At 37.4% G+C, this 18,924-nt stretch overlaps 1 protein-coding gene across 2 annotated transcripts in view; it reads left to right on the top strand.

Moving 5' to 3' along the window:
* prkcaa (protein kinase C, alpha, a) overlaps positions 1-18,924 on the top strand; it is a 135,444-nt gene that overhangs the window by 80,864 nt on the left and 35,656 nt on the right. Inside the window, exons 6-14 of one of the 2 annotated variants that reach the window (XM_079265223.1) lie at positions 2,354-2,510; positions 2,870-3,004; positions 3,577-3,670; positions 8,483-8,518; positions 11,083-11,223; positions 11,337-11,510; positions 13,703-13,794; positions 14,082-14,144; positions 14,407-14,545. In XM_079265223.1, the coding sequence (XP_079121349.1) occupies positions 2,354-2,510; positions 2,870-3,004; positions 3,577-3,670; positions 8,483-8,518; positions 11,083-11,223; positions 11,337-11,510; positions 13,703-13,794; positions 14,082-14,144; positions 14,407-14,545 (1,031 nt within the window). The remainder of the gene's footprint in view (positions 1-2,353; positions 2,511-2,869; positions 3,005-3,576; positions 3,671-8,482; positions 8,519-11,082; positions 11,224-11,336; positions 11,511-13,702; positions 13,795-14,081; positions 14,145-14,406; positions 14,546-18,924) is intronic. The other variant, XM_079265224.1, reaches the window with a different exon arrangement.

The following is an 18,924-nucleotide window of genomic DNA, read 5'->3' as shown; positions in this document are numbered from 1 at the left end:
AATACTCATTTCACATACATCTAATAATTAGAAATCACTTTGACAGTCAGTTTACTCTCTGAAGCCTCCAGAGTAAAAAAATAAATAAATAAATAAAAGGATTATTTTAGAAAGCCAAAACACTGTGCCAGACTAGGTGAAAAGACAGTCTAGATTACCCTCTACTGGTAATAGCAGGAAGTGCGATGTCCAGGAACTGAAACGCCAGTTCTTGAGGGTCACTGTACAACAGGTTCAAAGTGTTTCCCTGCTCCAACGCCGATTTAAATGAAATGCATCCAATATTTTCTCTTGCTCAATGATCCACTGATTTGATTAAGGCATGAGTTGCATTAAATCCACAATACAGTGAAAAACATTTTCATCTTCTGGGCTAAAGTGTTAACACCTTGTTAATACCAAGATAATATATTCTGTTTTTATACTGTTTTTATATTAGGTGATTTATAGCAAGCTGCTGAGCAATGTCACTTTAATAGTGTATGCTTTGTAAATGTTCATTCTGACATAAGTAAACAGACAGCAAACAAAATATTCAAGTTGTGACTTTTATAATATAAGACATGAAATATGCTAAATATTTATCATAAGGTGTAATTAAAAGTTAACAGTAAAATGCTCATGTTGTTTTGGATTTTACTCAGACTTCACATACTGTAGAGAACAAATCTCATACAGATTGATACCAAACTGCAAATGGACATTAGTATCTACCGATTCTTTTAAAACTCTGAAACACGGTCAGTGCACCATAAAATTACCCCATGTACAGTCCACAGCACCCATCAGACCTGACAATTAGACTTGATTTTTACCAAGAGCAAAAACAAGACAATCCTTTTTAAATGTCCGTGTTACATGTTTCATCTGTGTAAAGGAAGTGGCGTGAACAGGAGGCAGCATGGCTCAATATTTTTATGCTTCGAGGAACTCAGTCAACCTTTTGTCCCCTCTGTTTTGTAAAGTGGCTAACGCCACAATGCTTTTCAGTGAAAGTTCAGCAAGCGGTTCTCCTTCTCTGCAGCTGGATTTCTAAGAAAACTCAAGGCTGCTGTTTAAAATCACTCAATGTCCTCCCACATAGCAAGTTGCATCCATGTGCATTTGACTGTCAACAAGAGTACTCTACACATCCATGTGTTAGCTCTCTAGGCACTTTCTTCATCGCTCATCTAACTTCACACCTTGCTAATGTTTTCTAATGTCCAATTCTTTCTTGACACATGCCAAGAATAAAAGTGGGAAATTGCTGTGATTTAGTTTTTACCTTTTAAAGCCTTATTTGATTCTATTCATGTACAAAAATTTTAATCTACAGGTAAAAAAAAAACAAGCTTTTGTTGTTGCTTTTTAGTTGTGGCTTGTTGTTAGAAAAGACCAATTATTTTTTTCAAGTGTCTACGTTGTTCTGTTTGCCTGCTGTAATAATAGGTAACTCGGCAGTGACAATCCCTTTTGGTCATTTATTTCTCTGTTTTCTATCAGTACTTTATCATATCCAAATAAAGACAGTGAGTTCATCTGTTCTAGCTTGCATTCTTAACACACTGCCTTAGCAATGAGAATGACTACGGTACAGGACAATGGACAATGGCCATCGCTGTAGTGTCAACAGCAATCCACACTGTGACACGTATTGTCTCTGGGGTTGGAGGTTTAACCAGACAAAAGAACCTTTTTGCTGTCTCTTGGGCAAGCAAGTTGTGTGTCAGTAAACATGATGCGTGTATGCACCTATGTGCAGAGATGTGTGGATGTATTTGAGGATATCTGCATGTGTGTGTGTGTGTGTGTGTGTGTGTGTGTGTGTGTGTGTGTGCGCTTCACTGTAGCTCATGTCTGGCAGTGCTCCAATGCTCAAGGCTAATGGAGCGCTAATGTCCCTGGTGTGCCCTTGTTTACTTAATAGCTACACACAGGAAGACAAGAGGAGACCCTTTGCCCACTTAAGCATGACACAGCTTGTTGTTCTGACTCACTTTTCTCATAACACTTCCTGCATTTGCTCCTTTTCTGTCTCAGGACTGTAATGTAATCTTCATTGGCTGTGACTTGCTGTTTGATCCTGAACACCTGCACATTGCTCCTCTGATACTCACCTGTGGATTCATACAAATTATTTGCTTTTTTTTTTTACCTTACCAAAGCATGTTTTACACACCAAAACTAATCTGAACAAGATAGAGGAAATCACTGAGGAAACGGAAGAGCGGGCATTATATTTTTGTAAATTCTAGGAGATATTTTAGAGAATAATGCTCGGATAAGTGTAACTTTATTAAATTGTACACATCTTGTGGTTCACTACTAGCTCATGACACATAAAGATTTTTCTTTTCTTCATCTTTCTCAGTGGGTGAAGGGAAAAACCTCATCCCCATGGACCCCAATGGCCTGTCTGATCCATATGTCAAACTCAAGCTCATACCAGATCCAAAAAATGAGACCAAGCAGAAGACCAAAACAATCCGTTCCAACCTCAACCCCACTTGGAATGAGACATTCACTTTGTAAGTACAAAGTAATGTGTCCCATAAAAAACTATGACGCATTATTAGATATCCATCCATCTATTTCCTTAACCGCTTAGTCCAGTTCAGGGTGCAGGAAGCTGGAGCCTATCCCAGCCATCACTGGGTGAGAGGCAGGGTACACCCTGGACAGGTCACCAGTATTGTTAGATACTTGATTTAATAGACATGATATCTTAATTATAAAATAAATTCACATTTCATTTTACACTTTCAAAAGCTGCATTATGAAATAATCTATAAATGCAGATATTGTATCTTGCCGCATTAGCAAAATATTTTTTTCTTTAGTCTGTATTATGTTTCTTTCTGTATAATAATCATATTATGTTGTGCAGCAAACTGAAGCCGACAGACAAAGACCGCAGGCTGTCTGTAGAAGTGTGGGACTGGGATCGAACCACCAGGAATGACTTCATGGGAGCCCTTTCTTTTGGAGTGTCGGAGCTAATGAAGTCTCCAGTTTCTGGCTGGTAATGTTGACTTTTATATGGAAGTTGCCAAGTTTGAAACAGGGATGAAGTTTTAAGTCTGAAGCCAACTACACCTAAACACTAATGACCTTAATCATCATAATTTAAGAATATTGGAGATCAGTATTTACAGTGGACAGTGTTCATCATGTCTTGTGTTCGTCATGGCAAACAAACGCAGCACCCCGTGAAGCAACAATAGCACTAAATTCACAACTTATCCGTGAGCTGCAGGTTTGTCATAGAGGAATTGTTATTTTACCTATTTTACTGACATTTATTTTTATTTTGTGACTTGTTTGTTATGAGTTTTGCAAGCAGTAAAGATTTGTGTCAAATACACCAGAGGCAGAGAGGCTGTTTGCTTATCAGCAGCTTTATCCCAGGCAACATACTGTGGGTCATTGCTAGTGAAGGAGTGAAATAGTCGCCAAGAAAACAGAAATGAACAGAAGGATTTGCACTTTAATCTTATCAAATTTTCTTTTTTGTGTTTCCCTCTATGTGTCCATCCTCTTTATTTCTGTCTTTCCTCATTCATCTTCCTTCCCTTCTCATCCTTGTCTGTTCAGGTATAAGTTATTGTGCCAGGAAGAGGGAGAGTACTACAACGTTCCCATTTCAGAGGAAGATGATGGTAATGAGGAACTGAGGCAGAAATTTGAGGTGAGGATGACTAAATGAAACAATGTTGTGATTTCTTGTCAATATGTTTCTATAGCAGATTCTGGTAGGAAAAGGGCCCAGAAAGAAGAGCCGCACCCATAAAGCAATGCTTTGGAGTTTTATTGATCAGCAAATATCACAGTTGGATTTTAAACAGATGACCAGAAGACTAGCTCACCCTGAAAGAGGACAATCATGTCTGACACTGAATTCTAGGTTTGAATATGTGAGGTTGGCCTTGGTCACAAATCTGACAGTGGAGTTATTATCGAGCGATCAACTAAAACCAAAACCCCAAGGGATCGACAGACCCTGTGGTGGGGGTTGCATAGGAGGCACATTTTATTTTCTGATCGTGTGTTTTTTTTAAAATTACTTTTCAATTCCAAAACACATCTCTTAAATTTGCCTTTCAGATATGCTTGAAAACCCTGATGGTGTTTTATATTCCTATAAATGAGCCAGTGTTAATCTCTTCAGTCATACGTTTCTTTTGACAGGACTCGTAAAGTTCTCAGCTCATTTAAGATGAGATTAGAAAATTTGGTGATGATTATAAACTGATCTAATAAAGATTTACAGATTAGATATAGGAAAAGACAAACGTCCTACTATTAATCCACATTAATGTGTTTATTTTTATATCAAATCATGTCCAAACAATATTTCATAGCTATATATAGATGTAGAAAGCAGAGACGGCTGAAATCATCTAGATTTACACAATACTTAATGAATTCATTTGATTTGTTTACAAACAATAGTTCTTCCCTTTTTATCTAATTTTATAGCTTTACTTCATAGTCAGTTATTTTTGTCCATTTTTATTTAATCCTGTTTGAATAATTCATCAGTGTTATTACACGTGTATCGCTGCTTATGATTTCGGCATCATATAACGTTGAGATGTATTCGCAAATGTCTAAGTCTGATGTTTCGAAACAAAGGGAATAAAGAAACAAATATATTTAAGATTAAGCCAAACAGAGATGCAAACAGAAATCTTATCCCCTGCCAAGCTGCAAGACTATGTCTGTTCCCATTGGCTGAAGACAGTAAACCCCGCCTCCCTGCCGGCTGTGTTCAAATACAGACAGGAGAGCAGGGAAGAGAGGGAACAAGCGAAGAGGAAGAAGAAGAAAATGGATTGAAGAAAAGATTTACATATGCAGTGTTTTTGTCTTTGTCATTGTCTTTTTTTTTCGTTTTGTTCTTTGCGCATTCATTATGCTTCCTAATCGAGTTTAACATGTGTCTTTCGTGTTTATAGATTTTGCTATAATTTAAGCAACACGCCTGCAGTCCACATCATTAGAATCCACAGAAACAGTGCAAGTTTATTAATAGTTCACAACAGCTTTTGTAATCAAACCAACCTTACAGCTAAAGCTATTTACTCTTTTAAAATCACTCTTGCGAATATTTGCCAAGAAATTTTTCACCATCCAGTCTGGTCAATCCAGTCCTTAAGCTGCACCTCTGGATGATACAAGAGAAGGAGAAACCACTTAGGACTTGACATCGAGTTGATCGCCCGTAAAGAGTTGCAGACAAACTTCCAGAACATCAGGCTCCATCATCAGGACCTTTCTACTCGAACATCACTTCCTATCGATACAGTCCAACAGAACTGGGAATTACTGATTCTAAATAAATCTTCCTATATTAGTCATGAATCCACGCCTACCTCCTAAACAATCCATCCAATTGAGTTTACCCTGATTCAGAAGATTAATTAACACCATAGTTTAATTAATTCGTGCTTCGTTAACTTTGAGCATCATATTTACAAAGTTTTTGTTAATGCTTTAAATGTTCAAATTTTACTTTATGTAGCTTGTAGAATAGTGAATAAATACATCACATTATCGTAACTGGTTGTCTGTGGTTTCCTTGTGTGGTTTGATGTTCAATACAAAACATGAACACTGAGTAGCATGAGAGACTAATTTATTTTACGATAATATTTTATATTATTTTGAATGGTATGGGTGGATGGTGCCCCTCAGGTTTTTTGTTAAAATCTGTCTTGAGTTACTAACCTGTGTTGCTAACCAAGTTCTTTTGACAGGCCGTCATACTGAGGGTGTTTATCCAAAGTAAATCTACCGTTACTTATGGTGAGCTCACAAGCATGTCCAGCAGAATTATCAAATTTTCACATTCTCTTCTGAGCAGCACAGCTATTGGAATAATAACCATGCGACAGCTGCAGCTTTGCTGCTTGTGATCTCTGTGCACTCTCTCTGTTAGTTTCCATACTCAGGATGTTTGCTGCGCCTTTGCCGAGCGTCATTAGCATTTCGTTTTCACATCAGAGAGATTCCAGCTTGGAATTTAGCAGCTTCCCCAAACACCTTTTATACCAGCAGCTGTCTTTTAATCTACAAAGCTATTATCTTCAACAAAGACTTGTGTCAGCACCCTGATGCACTATCAATTCAGATAATTAGTTATTATCCAGAACAGTTGCTTACGAAACAGCAAGGCTGAAATATGATGTAATGAAGATATTCCCACAATCTGCCACTATTAAGTGGGACTTTTATTAGCGAAATCCAATTATTGGTCACACAAACAAAATCTATACGCACGCTTGTGCTTTTTTTTTCTTTTTTAAGACATTGTTCAAGTTTTATTATTGTAGTTATCCCTGTGAAGCATACCTTTATCTCTGTTTAAAATTGTCGCCTAACCTTTTGCTGGCTTTTCATCGCTTGTTAGAGAGACCTTATTAAACTTGTTATGCTTTATCGTTTGGGGTTCTGCTTGATAAATACCATTTTATATGGTTTAAGGTGACATTAATGAAGTTAACTTCTTTATCATCTGTCTGAAATGCTCCAGAAAATGGTCCCTCTGCTTCAGTTTTGCGATATCCATCAGGCACTTCACAGTTTGGAAATGGCCAGGCAGAGCAAAGTCACTTTCAGGCACTTAAATGTTCTCTGTGGGATGAAACAACACCCCTCTCCTGGACTTTAGGGCTTTTAAAAAAGCTTAAGCTTTGACTCACCTAAAGAAAGGGAATCGTCCAAGCACATTTCCACATTGTGTCCTATTTGAAAGAATATTAATTTAAGGAACCACTGCAGGTCATTTTAGGAGGTACATGCATACAATGCTGAGAACAGACTGGCTTGTATAAAATAAGTAAACAAATAGGAGTTTTGATTAAGGTCAGAAGAATTTCTATTGTGATTAATCCAATATGTCATTTGTCAGTGTTTGTTTGAGGCAGTAACAAGTCCAGAGGACACATCTGTTCATCTTAAGATGCATAATCCTTTCCGGTCATAGTACATTCACACTTTAACTTGCTCTGGACATGGGTGTTAGCTGACTATAAATATATCTGCAGGGGGCATACTCAGGATGTTTATGAATTGTTCCTGAAAGTGTCTTGATATCAGATTGATAAATTTGCTATAAAGAACAAACCCCTGCAGCCAAGATGGCACAAGTCACTTCCAGATATTTATAATTGTCTTGACTTCATTGTGTTTTTTTTAACACTGTTTGTAGCCTTGGGACCCTCTCCCTCTTGCTATGCTTCTTCTTTCCTTCTCATAAACCCCTTTGTGGTTCTCTCCTTTTTCCCCCTAGCTTCCTGCTTCCTCCTGTGTCCTTGGTGAGACTTATACTGTACATCCTGTCATGTTCATATTTAATGCAAGACTTTCTCTCTTCCTCTCTCCACGTTTCTCCCTGCTCTCAGGACTGCCAAATTAACTTTAATCTAAAGGTAGCCCTTTATTCTCTCCCCTCATCTGCTCTCATCTCTTTTTTTCTTCTTTTCTCATCTTATTATTTGACATGTTCTTTCAATGTTTCTCATGTTCATTTGTGTGTAATTTCATGCTATTATGAAATCCTTCTCTTTACTAACAATGTTTATATCTTTCACATAAGTTTTTACTTTCTAAAACATTTGATTAAAAGTGTCAGAATTGATCTGCTGTCATCTTCAGAGGATTCTTAGTAAATCCCAACACTGTTTGGTGTATAGCATAACTTTTTTTCTGCATGTGTTCTTTTTTTTCGTTGCTTTGTGCCCGTCCTGTCTGTGGATTATGCTTTTTGTTCTTATTTTGTGCTTACGCCCCCATTTGCACAGATGCAATCTCAAAATGTGTGGCTGATTGTGTCTCTCATCTTAAAACTAACTCTATTGGTTCTTACTACAAAATGCTGTTTATAACCTAACGTCAAACTTCAGCACATGAAGCAGAATAATGGTTGTCTGACAAAGATCACAGATCATAGAGAGAAATAATACAATTTTGGACCACAAGATGTCAGCATCGAGCTGAGCGTCATCGCAAGAACTGAACGGCTGTTCCTGAGTGTTTACGTATGAATGTGTGTGTGCTCCTTTTCCATACATGACATTTTGATTTCCACACTCATTTTATAGTGATTCTCTTTGGCGTTTGTTGTTGTCTTTGACATCCTTTTTTTATTTTCCTGTTGAACTCAGACATGACACTTTTAACAGAAGATTTATGAAGGTACATTAGGGGTGGTTGCTTTCTTAGGAAACATTTAACACATCAGGTATTTTTCTTCAATTACACAACAGTGGGTTTGGTATAATACACTACAGTGTTTGTAATAAGGTCCTATTACAGAAAAAGGCACAAGATTTTATGATTGCTGCTTTTATATTATCTTTTGTTTTTACAGTATGTGAGAAAATGTTTCTTCTGCCCCTCAACTATGTGTTGTATGTCAAATGTTGTGGCTTTGCACCTGTTCACAATTAAAGACTGTGAGTCAGCCCTTTTGGCCCCCTTCTTCATATGGTTTCAGGACCAAGCAGTTGTGGAAGACTCTAAGAGGAAGGAAGTAAGGCTGCTGCACTGTTGGCCTATTAAGCTTGTTCCTTTGGCTTACGGGTGTGCTGTGATGTGATGCAGTCTGCTCTGCTTTAAGTTTCTCTGGTGCTCGATTACTTTTAGAGACGGGTGTCTTAGATGCCATTAACCAAACTAAAGCTGCTTAGTGCTGGTTGCCAAATCTGTATTTGGTGCAAAAATAATGCTAAATATGTTTATCAGGTTGACAGTTTATGAATACAGAACAATTTAATTAGTCTAGTGTTTAATATCCTTTTTTAAAATTATTTAAGTTGAGTGTTATTTTTGGCAGTTAATATTAAGGCTTATGAGAAAAATCAACCTCACACCTCTCTTTGTCTTATAGATTTTTGAATAGAATATTATAGTTAAAATGTTCCTTACTGGACACTTCTGGTAAAACAGCAGGGATCTTACAGTTTTTGTTCAGGACTTTACTACTTACTACCATCTTCACAAGAACAGATTAAATATTTTTGGTTTGATTCCAGTGGGAGAATTTGGCCAAGCTAAAGATAAGCTATTCTTTGTGTGTTTAATGTGAAGCGTAGATCCGATCCATCATGTTAGGCTACAGCATGTTTTCTTTTTTTTTGTGCTACATCTCATGTTGTGAGATGTGTTTTTGTGCAACGAAGCAGAAAGGTGTGTAACATTTTACCATACTTGTTGTTTGGCATTTAGACTGCCTCAAAAGTGTGTGTTTTGATCTTTGTGCGCTTTAGTTTTCAGTCACAGTTCTTGAAGCATTTTGCCATATATTTAGAAACTGAGCATGATGTAGCATGAAGCAAATGCACAGTGGAAAAGCTTTTGTTTTTCATATTTACAGTTTGACTGTAGAGAGATTTGTCTGCACTGGACAGGAGGATAAGCCACAGTGTGGCATCCTTTTTCTTTGTAATGTAAGAAGTCACACAGGCCTTTTCTACTCGGGTGAAAAATCATCATTATCGCCAAATTTATTTGTAAAATTTGTAAATTTATAAAAATCTTATTGTCGAATTAATATCAGCAGTAGATTTAGACCAGGGGTATTCAGCCCAATCCTATGAGGTCCGAAATCCAGCAGGTTTCCCATGAAATTCTGCTTCAACACACCTGAATCAAATTAAATGGATCTAACAGCCTATCAGGTTTTGCACAAATCAGCTGTGATGGAGCAAGGACACATAGAAAACCTGCTGGATTGCGGACCTTGCAAGACCGAGTTGAATACCCCTCAAGACAGTTGTCAAGCTAACAGTGAGTGTGTGATGAACAATTGTTTTACATGTACATTTAAAATAAAAAAAAGAAGCCCAAAAAATTGTAACCTCAGTTTCAATTTATTTTGGGTTTTATAAATTAAATGGACTGAAAAACAAAACTAAACTTGAGAAAAAAAAACAAAAAAAGAACAAGAAATTCATACAGCATATGCATGCAGAAGGTTTTTGTGTTTAATAATAAGTTATAATCAGAATTCTTTTTGAAAAGTTCTTGACTGCAAGCTAAAAAAGATTTAAGCACATTTTCCAGGCATGGATACAACTCCAAATGATCATATTTTCAATGTGTGGAACTGGTGATTATGGAAAAGTAATTCTCTAGAATTGCTGAATCCGTATTAGTTGCGCTGTCCACTGCAAACCGCATTTAAAGAGTTTTAGGTCATGTTTCAGTTAAATGGCCGTGTACATCCAACATTCAGCCATCTTATCATTGATTTGAGGCCTTGATGAAGATTCTGAATTTTTTTTTTTTTTTTTTTTTTTTTTTTTTTTTTTGTTACTTCATTCATTCTTAATGTTGACGTTTCAAGTGGCATGAAAACAACCTCACAGCATGATGCCACAACCACCATGGTTATTTTTCTGGGGTTAAAAGTCTTATATTTTAGTCATCCTGGCCTTTGCCTGTTCAACAGACTCAATTTTTCTCTTATGTGACTATTTAATTTCACCCAGAAAACTTTTTAATCTGTTCATAATGGTTAGCTTAAATCACGTCTTAACACTTTAGTTAACCCAAAGTGACATTATCTGCGTTCCTGCTCACAAAAGCTGAGGTTCTAATTGGTCTGTAGGAAAGTTCCTGCTAATAAAATAACAGCTGAATGACTTCTGCCTTTTATTGTTCAAGATTATGAGAAGTCTGAGTTGGCAACGAAATGTGAATTACACTTCTCTATATGTTATGGTATTACTTGTATTGAGCCATTTTTGCATTTCACATTCATCCCACTTTGAATTTGACTTAGTGTGTTGTGGCTGTGAGAGAGCTAACGGTGTGTGTGTGAGTGATTTCTTGAAGAGCAACTAAAGTCGTATGTAACTTTTTTATGTTAGTAATTAAATATAAGCATAATAATCTGCATGGTAATATCTGTAATGGTAGAAATATGATAAGTGTAAAAAACAATGGGGAAATTCTGTTTTTATGACAAGAGTCAGTTATATGAAGCCTCTCTAATATCTGTTGTTGGTTGAGTATTGCATTTCACTGCAGTTTTATCGTGTATCTTCAATTGTTTATCCGTTAGACACTTTTTCTTTTGTGCCCCGAGTGCAGAAAGCCAAGTTTGGCCCAACAAAGGTGATCTCCGAGACGGAAGACAGCCACTCCAGCCAGTTCCCATCCAACAGTCTGGACCAAGTCAAACTCAGTGATTTCAACTTCCTGGCTGTGCTAGGGAAAGGCAGCTTTGGCAAGGTGAGATAACAGCTGTAAAAAGATCAAGTTAAGCTCTTACACTCTCTGGTTAACAGACGTTATATGATATCTGAAGGTATTCACCTGCTGTATTTACTCTGGTTTCTCTAAAGGTGATGCTGGCTGAGATGAAGACCACAGACGAGTTGTATGCAATTAAGATCTTGAAAAAGGATGTGGTGATCCAGGATGATGATGTTGAATGTACAATGGTGGAGAAGAGAGTTCTGGCCCAACAGGACAAGCCACCCTTCCTCACACAGCTGCACTCATGCTTCCAGACTGTGGTAAGGTGAAATGCCTCTGGATGTATGCACAGACGAGTCACATCAGGCCAGATCGGGTTTCATTAATTCAGAAAGGGGCTTTTAGCCAAACGACTTAGTCATAAAGTGTCATAGAGGGTATTGGAGGGCATACATGGCAAATTTAATTAAAAAACAAAAGAGACAGTGAAACAAACAAACTCCAATTAGTAGACTGAGGTTTGTGTCTGTGTAAAAATGGAAAATTGTGTGTCTGTTCATTTATGCAGGTGACCATGGCTGTTTGACCTCAGAGCACACTTTCATTCAGTTATTGTTATCTATATAGGTCTCTCTTTTCAATAATCTAAAAGACCAAACTGAAATGACATGATCATTCCCATTTTTTACCATGCAGCTCAACTGTCTTGTTCAATTTCTCATGGTTTAACAGACAATGACATTTACCAGACTTCAGTAACATAAAGTTTTGCTCGCTCACACGCATTTGGACAGTCCCATATTTATGTACTTTTTAAAAGACTGAAAACATAAGTTAAATAGAATATTGATATTAAATCTGCATGATTCTCAGATCATGCAGGTCAAACCTTTGCAAACCGATGCAGGCTTATTGGCTATTTTTGGGTTGTTTCCTTAAAGTAGGTGGCTTTTCTTTCTGCATGATTGACACACCTTCTTTGTAAGGAACAAAACTTGTTAAATGCAGCTATAAATGAATGCTTTGAATATCTGTATTTTGATTTAGTTAAGATAAACACAAAAAGTTAGCGCCATGAGAAACCAACAAGCGCCAAAAAGTCTAAATATTAATATTGTTTTCATTACAAATTTTTGTCACTAACACAAGCCCAGACAGCCTGGTATACACAGTCACATGAATATTTTATAACATACACACACAGTCCGAATATGAAAAAAATCAATGGTTTCTTTCATCAGAATCTCTCTTGTTAAATCTTATCAGCCAGTCTTAGAGCAGCATTGTAAATGTATATGCTTGTTGTGGATATGTAAGAAAGACTGGTCTTAGCTGCAGCAACTGAGCCATAGCCGCAACAGGAATGGAAAAGGAAATCAGTAAATGATTAAATCAGTATTTTATCACTTAACATTTGTCCATCAGCACACACTGATTTCCCTACTTCTGTGTTTAACAACAGACAAACAGGTAAAACAACCATGAAGCATTTTTCTCTCTACGTTTTCCTGTGTAAAAAGTTCTTTACTTTGCTGATTTTTTTGTGTGACGCAGAAGATGGAATATTTGGACAAACTGATGCAACAGACGTTTGCAGGGTATCCATTAGTAAGATGTGAGAGGAAGATGCAGCACAAGTTGAAAGAGAGACGAGGCTGCCTGCAGAGTCTTCAGAGTCTACCACCGTTACCATTTTTTCATTTCTGTTTATGTTTCCTCGTAAAACAATTTAGATTATCATGTTAGAAATTCTTGCACTGGTTGACGCTTTAAAGCATGAGTAGCTTAAACACACACACAGACATAAACACACACACAAATACAGTCATTTGGACTGTTATCTGCAATAACAGCATGTTGTCTGTATCCATCAGAGTGAAGTCAATAGGAAAATGTTTTTTTTTTTTTTTTTAAATCTATTACTGAGTGTAAAAAGAAATTTAGTACTAGAAATGGTGATAAGTTGAGCAGATGTAGTGTGTGTTTGGCTACAGGTGCTGTTATTGCAGTGCAGTTAGGGTCGGAGCCCTTAAACGTCAGGGGTAAAAGCAGCTTAGCCATGGGTAGTGACACTTTGTCAACCTGCTGGATGGCTCAGCTTTGCTGTCAGTATAGCTCTGTTGCTATGTGGAATAGCTGCCTTTGTTTTGTTTGTAAGAGACCATCAAACACATCCAGACTGGGGTCAAGCCAGACCTGTCATGGGCAGTGAGGGACCAGCAATTTAAAACAAAGAGAATATTTCCTGACAGAAGCCTGTGTTGAATGTTTTCTTTTTCCACAAAGCGGTTTGTGGTGGGCTATTTAGGTCACCTTGTCATGGAAACAGAGGCGGTAAAGATGAAACAGCTCAGACAGCAAGGTTGAGGTTGGCTTTATAACTGAGCCACATCTCTCTGTTGTTTATTCTTCAAAAAGAAATGAAAAAAATGTTTCTTTTTCTTTGTTTTTGGAAATTTTATGCCAGTGTTCCCTGACTCCTCTCCTTTTCTTTCTCTTCATATGACCACAGGACCGCCTGTACTTTGTCATGGAGTATGTTAATGGGGGAGACCTCATGTATCATATCCAGCAAGTGGGCAAGTTTAAGGAACCTCAGGCAGTGTAAGACCTATGAACATATCTACAACTTATCTTATATTTCTGCTGCATGAACATTAATGTTCTATGCTCCAAATAACATTAATGTTCATCTTAGTTTGACTCTTCCTGTGGCATGAAGGAGATCTTATTACAGAATGATTACACTTCATATGTTCTTTTTGTTAACAGTGAGGCACAGCTAGAAGTCATTTAGCCATCCGTTTTAGTTCTGGGAACCATTCAGTATTTTTGTTCGGTTGCTTCAGGATCCACTATCTTGTGTTGTAAATCTGTAATTTTATTTACAGATTTTATGCAGCAGAGATTGCCGTTGGTCTCTTCTTCCTGCACAGTAAAGGAATCATATACAGGTGTGTATTAAACTGTATAAACCTGGTACGCACTGCAACAAACTCAATTGATGCTTTTTAATCAAAATCTGTGTGATGTAATTACAGGAAATTTTCCTACTAATGATTCCAAGGAGCTGCTGTCAGCTCTTGCATGACAAACGTTTTTGTGAACACTTCCTAAATATAACATGGCCTTATTTTGGGGTCAGGTGTTTAAGATGGGAATGGGCTACTGAAACCAACTCTGCATTAAAATCAGAAATGTTCTCTGCTTCCTCAGAGATCTAAAGTTGGACAACGTGATGCTGGATTCCGAGGGACACATTAAGATTGCTGACTTTGGCATGTGCAAAGAGAACATGATGGACGGAGTGACTACGCGAACCTTTTGTGGCACACCAGACTACATTGCTCCAGAGGTAAGCAAGGCTGAACATACAGTATAAATGTGTGTGTGTTTCAATGCCTTCACGCTTCCATGGTGTGACACATGAGGTCATTCCTGTCAGTATCTCGTCTGAGCCTGTTTGGCCTTGCGCTCCAGATTGAGGTCAGCGCCGCAGGACAGATGGGCACAAACACATTTACACAAGCATTCTCCGGTGACGTAAGCGTTATCAGTCCAACAGACGCAGATTTTGTCTGCTGGCGAATCCAAACTTAAACCAAACCTACAAGCCAGTACATTCTGGTAGATGTTCCTGTCTGGAAGTGTTTGACCTTCATCAAAGCTCATCCGTTTGAAGAAAATTAGACTTTACAGTTAGAAATCTCAGTTCTCATGATTTTGCCACAAATAACAAGATCTTTTGCTTTCTTGTTTAGTGGTAACATTCATAAAGAAAGCTGACCTTAACACTGATCCATGTGTCACACTGCATGGACACAATTTTGTCATCCTAACACACTCGTATGAAGCCCATTTCTGAACCTCTGTAGTCCTGACTGTTTCTGACAGTTTCATAGTGGTTAAGTAAAAAGCTGCTTAACACTGGAAAAAAAAAAAATTCATGATGGAATTAATTAAATCACAGCCAAGCTGCAATGCTGTCAAAGCGTTACTGATTACATGATAAACTTGTTATATCATTGCTTTAGTCTAAGTTGCAGTCTTATATACGTAACAGACCTTACCACTTACCAGTGGTAAGTGTCTGTTGTGTATATAAGTGTCTTTGAGGCACCAAAAGAGCTTTAAAGAGTGAGAACATGGAAAAATAATATAAAAGTGTAGGTGTCTCAGAAATGGATCCCCTAGGTCCCATGACCAAATGCACAGTTCTACATTTTTTCAGATAAATGCAATGTAACAAAAGTTGTACATGTTAAAAAATGGCTTAAAGGCTTGATAATGTCAACTAGCTAAAAAAAAAAAAAAAAAAAAAAAAAAGACAAATCAGTCACAAAGTAATTACTATTAAAAGATGTTAAAGTCCATACATTTTTAAAGCATACTACCGTGCTAGACCCCTACAAGATGAATTAGAAATATTGGTTTCAGACATAAAATCAATTTCAAATTGAAGCACAAGTAATTTTTTTTCCAGTTCTTGGTGAGAAAAACAGATTTGTCTTATTATCTCGATCGATTGAATCTGTTGCCTTTTCCAAATCATAGTTTGGATGTGTGTTTCTTTAGTTGGTCTTTATTTCTGGTTGTTACTTAGTTGGATTCTATGTTAAATTGGCTGGCTTATAGATTTTCTCTAAAAACCTTCTCTGATAGATTGGGTGGTTAATTCATCTCCATGTATGCTGGGTGAACATGCTGCGATGTTCAGGCAGACTGACACTAATGCAGCAGCCAGGATGACACAGCAGGCGGTCAGAGCAGCCTGCGTTTCCATGGCACCGTGAGCCAGTGTACGGCTTTATATGACACGCAGCTGTTGCATAGTCTTATTGATGACTGCATCACATACAATGTCAGCATAAATTGAGAAGCCATTGGATAAATGTGTGAACAAAATGTAGCATGTAAGATGGGTGTGCACTCAAAACATTCCAGGTTAATGGTGACCTTAAACATTCAGCTCACAGTGGTGACATTTTCAAAGATAATCAAGGCTGTGCGCTTAAAACCTTTTATGACAGAAGAAACACCAACAATCATTGTGATTTTACTTGACAGGTTAGTCACTTTTTATATTTGTCAGTATTTTAAAAGTTCCCCACATTTTTCTTTAACCTGTTTCATGGACTCGTCAGAATTTATGGCCTTTCTAAAAAAAAACAAAAACGTTTCATTGATTTAGAAGCGTGTGCTGCTGTGATGTTTGTGAACTCATGACCTATTATACACCGACATAAACCACGGAAGGTTATCACTCTTCTTCAGAAGTTTGCCAGACAAGATTGCAAAGCTTTTTAAGGCTCTTAGTTCACATCTGAAAAATGATCATACAGCAAGTTTGTGTACCGGTTTGGACTTTCTTTTGATTTTCTGAGGTTTTTGTTCAACAAAACCAGCTGGAAAAATGGAATTTATAAATAGAATATGAATAGTAAATAGAAATCTATTTAAATTTATTTGTTTTTTTTTCATGATTAGATTAATGGAGTATGTAATGCAGATGCTGCGTGTGCTACTGGATGAGTTATGAGTTTAGAAGCCATGACTTTTTCATTGCTGGAAAAGTCTGAAAAATTCAGATAAATTAATACAGCCTAAAATTTCTGGATGTTGAACATTTGACATATGAAAATATATATGTATTAAATGTATCCGAACTTTTCTGGCATTTAAAAAGGATATTTACAACTAAATCTTTAGTCTATCTATATGTAAATAGCCAGAAGTAATATTTTCTACACTTAACTCCAAAACATTTGTTTACTCTCTGATTCTGATTGTGAATAGTTAGCTTGTGTAAACAAAATGCATAAACAATTTGTTCAGGGGTTCTGTATACTCCTATACAATTTTTTTTGAGAGATTTTATTTCAAAGGAAGATGATACCTTTCCTTTTTCAAGTCATCTCATTACAGCTACAATATCCATCCATCTTCATAACCGCTTATTCAATTCAGGGTAGCGGGGAAGCTGGAACCCATCCCAGCAATCATTGGGCGATTGAAGGGGTACCATCTGGACAGGGCCAACGCAAAGAGACAAACAACAATTGAAGCTCACGTTCACTCCAAGGGACAGTGTAGAGTAACCAAGTAAACTAACATACTTTGGACAGTGGAAGGAAGCCGGGGTACCTGGAGAGAACCCATGCAAACAAGGCTCAAACCAACAACCTCCTTACTGTGAGGCCACAGTGCTAACCACCTCGATACCGTGCAGCCTTGCAGCTGCAATGTTGATTTCTAAAATTGACTTTTGTGTTTAATAGTTTATTGTTTATTGACATATTATTGGTGATTCCATGTTCATTGTCACTTTTGCAACCTTTATCACACCTTTTCTCACACCTTTGTACTTTAAAGCCAAAAGCCAAAGCAGCGTCAACATCAATGGACAAAGTTGGTGATAGTATGAAACATAAGTATCCATTTACCCACAACGGTTTTTGTTCACATCTGTTTCACACATAGTCTATGTGACAGTATCTGTCAATGATGGCAAAATCCATTTACAGATAGACAGATGGACAAAAGTGACTCCAAACCACTTCTGATGTAGCCCCTGCTATGGAAGATTCAGCCTCAATCATGTATTGCCATGGTGACATACACACACTTAAGTTTTCTCCCCATGGTGACAGGAGGTTGATGTGCTGTCAGACTGAAGCTCCCAGTGGGAAATAAAATCAAAAACACACACTGAATGACTCCGTGTGAAAACAACACATCCCTCCCACTGCAGCTGGTTTTGTTGTTAAGTATGTACAGCTCAACTGGTAAAACAGTGGAACGGACATTTTTCTGTATATTATTTTATCATTCAATCTCAACATAATGTAATGTAATCTAAAGTTGCACATCACAGTTAAAAACTCTTTCCTGATGGTGAAATTTCACATGTTCATATGTTATCCATCCATTTATCCATCCATCTGTCCACCCACCCATCCATCAATTTTTTTACACCTGCTTTTTCCAATTCTGGATAATGAGGGAACTGGAGCCACCTCCAGCTGCTATCAAGCATAAGGCGGGGTACATCCTGGTTTGAGTCACCAGTCCATTGCAGGACCCCCCATACTAACCCCTGCTACTTAAATTAAACAAGCAGCTCCTGCGCTTGTTGTCTTCATAGCAAAGGCAGGCTGCTAAAACAAATCATATTACTGATTTTATTTCAATGGAAATCTGGACACAAATGTTTTGTTTTAAAATGCAGGCATAAGCCACAGATATCAAAATGAAAAATATTCTGTTGTTTGTGTTCTAAAAAATGTATCTTGTGTTAGGAGCTCCCTAGTTAACTTTGTTGTCTCAAAGGCCTCCTGTGGGGTTTTTAATCAACCAGACATGAAGTTTGTTTGTTTTTTTTTTTTGTTTTTTTTTTACAAGAGCTGGCACAGTTAAGTCACTTCTGGACCATTATTGTATTTTTGGTTTTGTGCATGTTTGTTTGTGGGTTATTTGATAAGGATGTGTTAGATAGCTGCGAGATAAGAAATATTTGCACTTTATTTTTCCTCGCACACACCTGGTCACAGCGGTATAAGTGAAGAAGTACATTTCTATGTAGCAGTGGGTCCTCGGTTGTCAGAACGCATGTGTCAGAATGGAGTAGTGGTCCTGCTGCTCAGCACCACACGCTCACACACATGTTCGGGGGTGCAGCTTTCACTGTGTGTATACTGACCTATATAGCCAGTCATGTGAATTTACACTTCGGTG

The sequence above is a fragment of the Telmatherina bonti genome (genome assembly GCF_933228915.1).
Source record: "Telmatherina bonti genome assembly, chromosome: 3".
Lineage (NCBI taxonomy): Eukaryota > Metazoa > Chordata > Actinopteri > Atheriniformes > Telmatherinidae > Telmatherina > Telmatherina bonti.
Note: the sequence above shows the minus strand (reverse complement) of the source record. Positions and strands in the feature narration are given on the sequence as shown.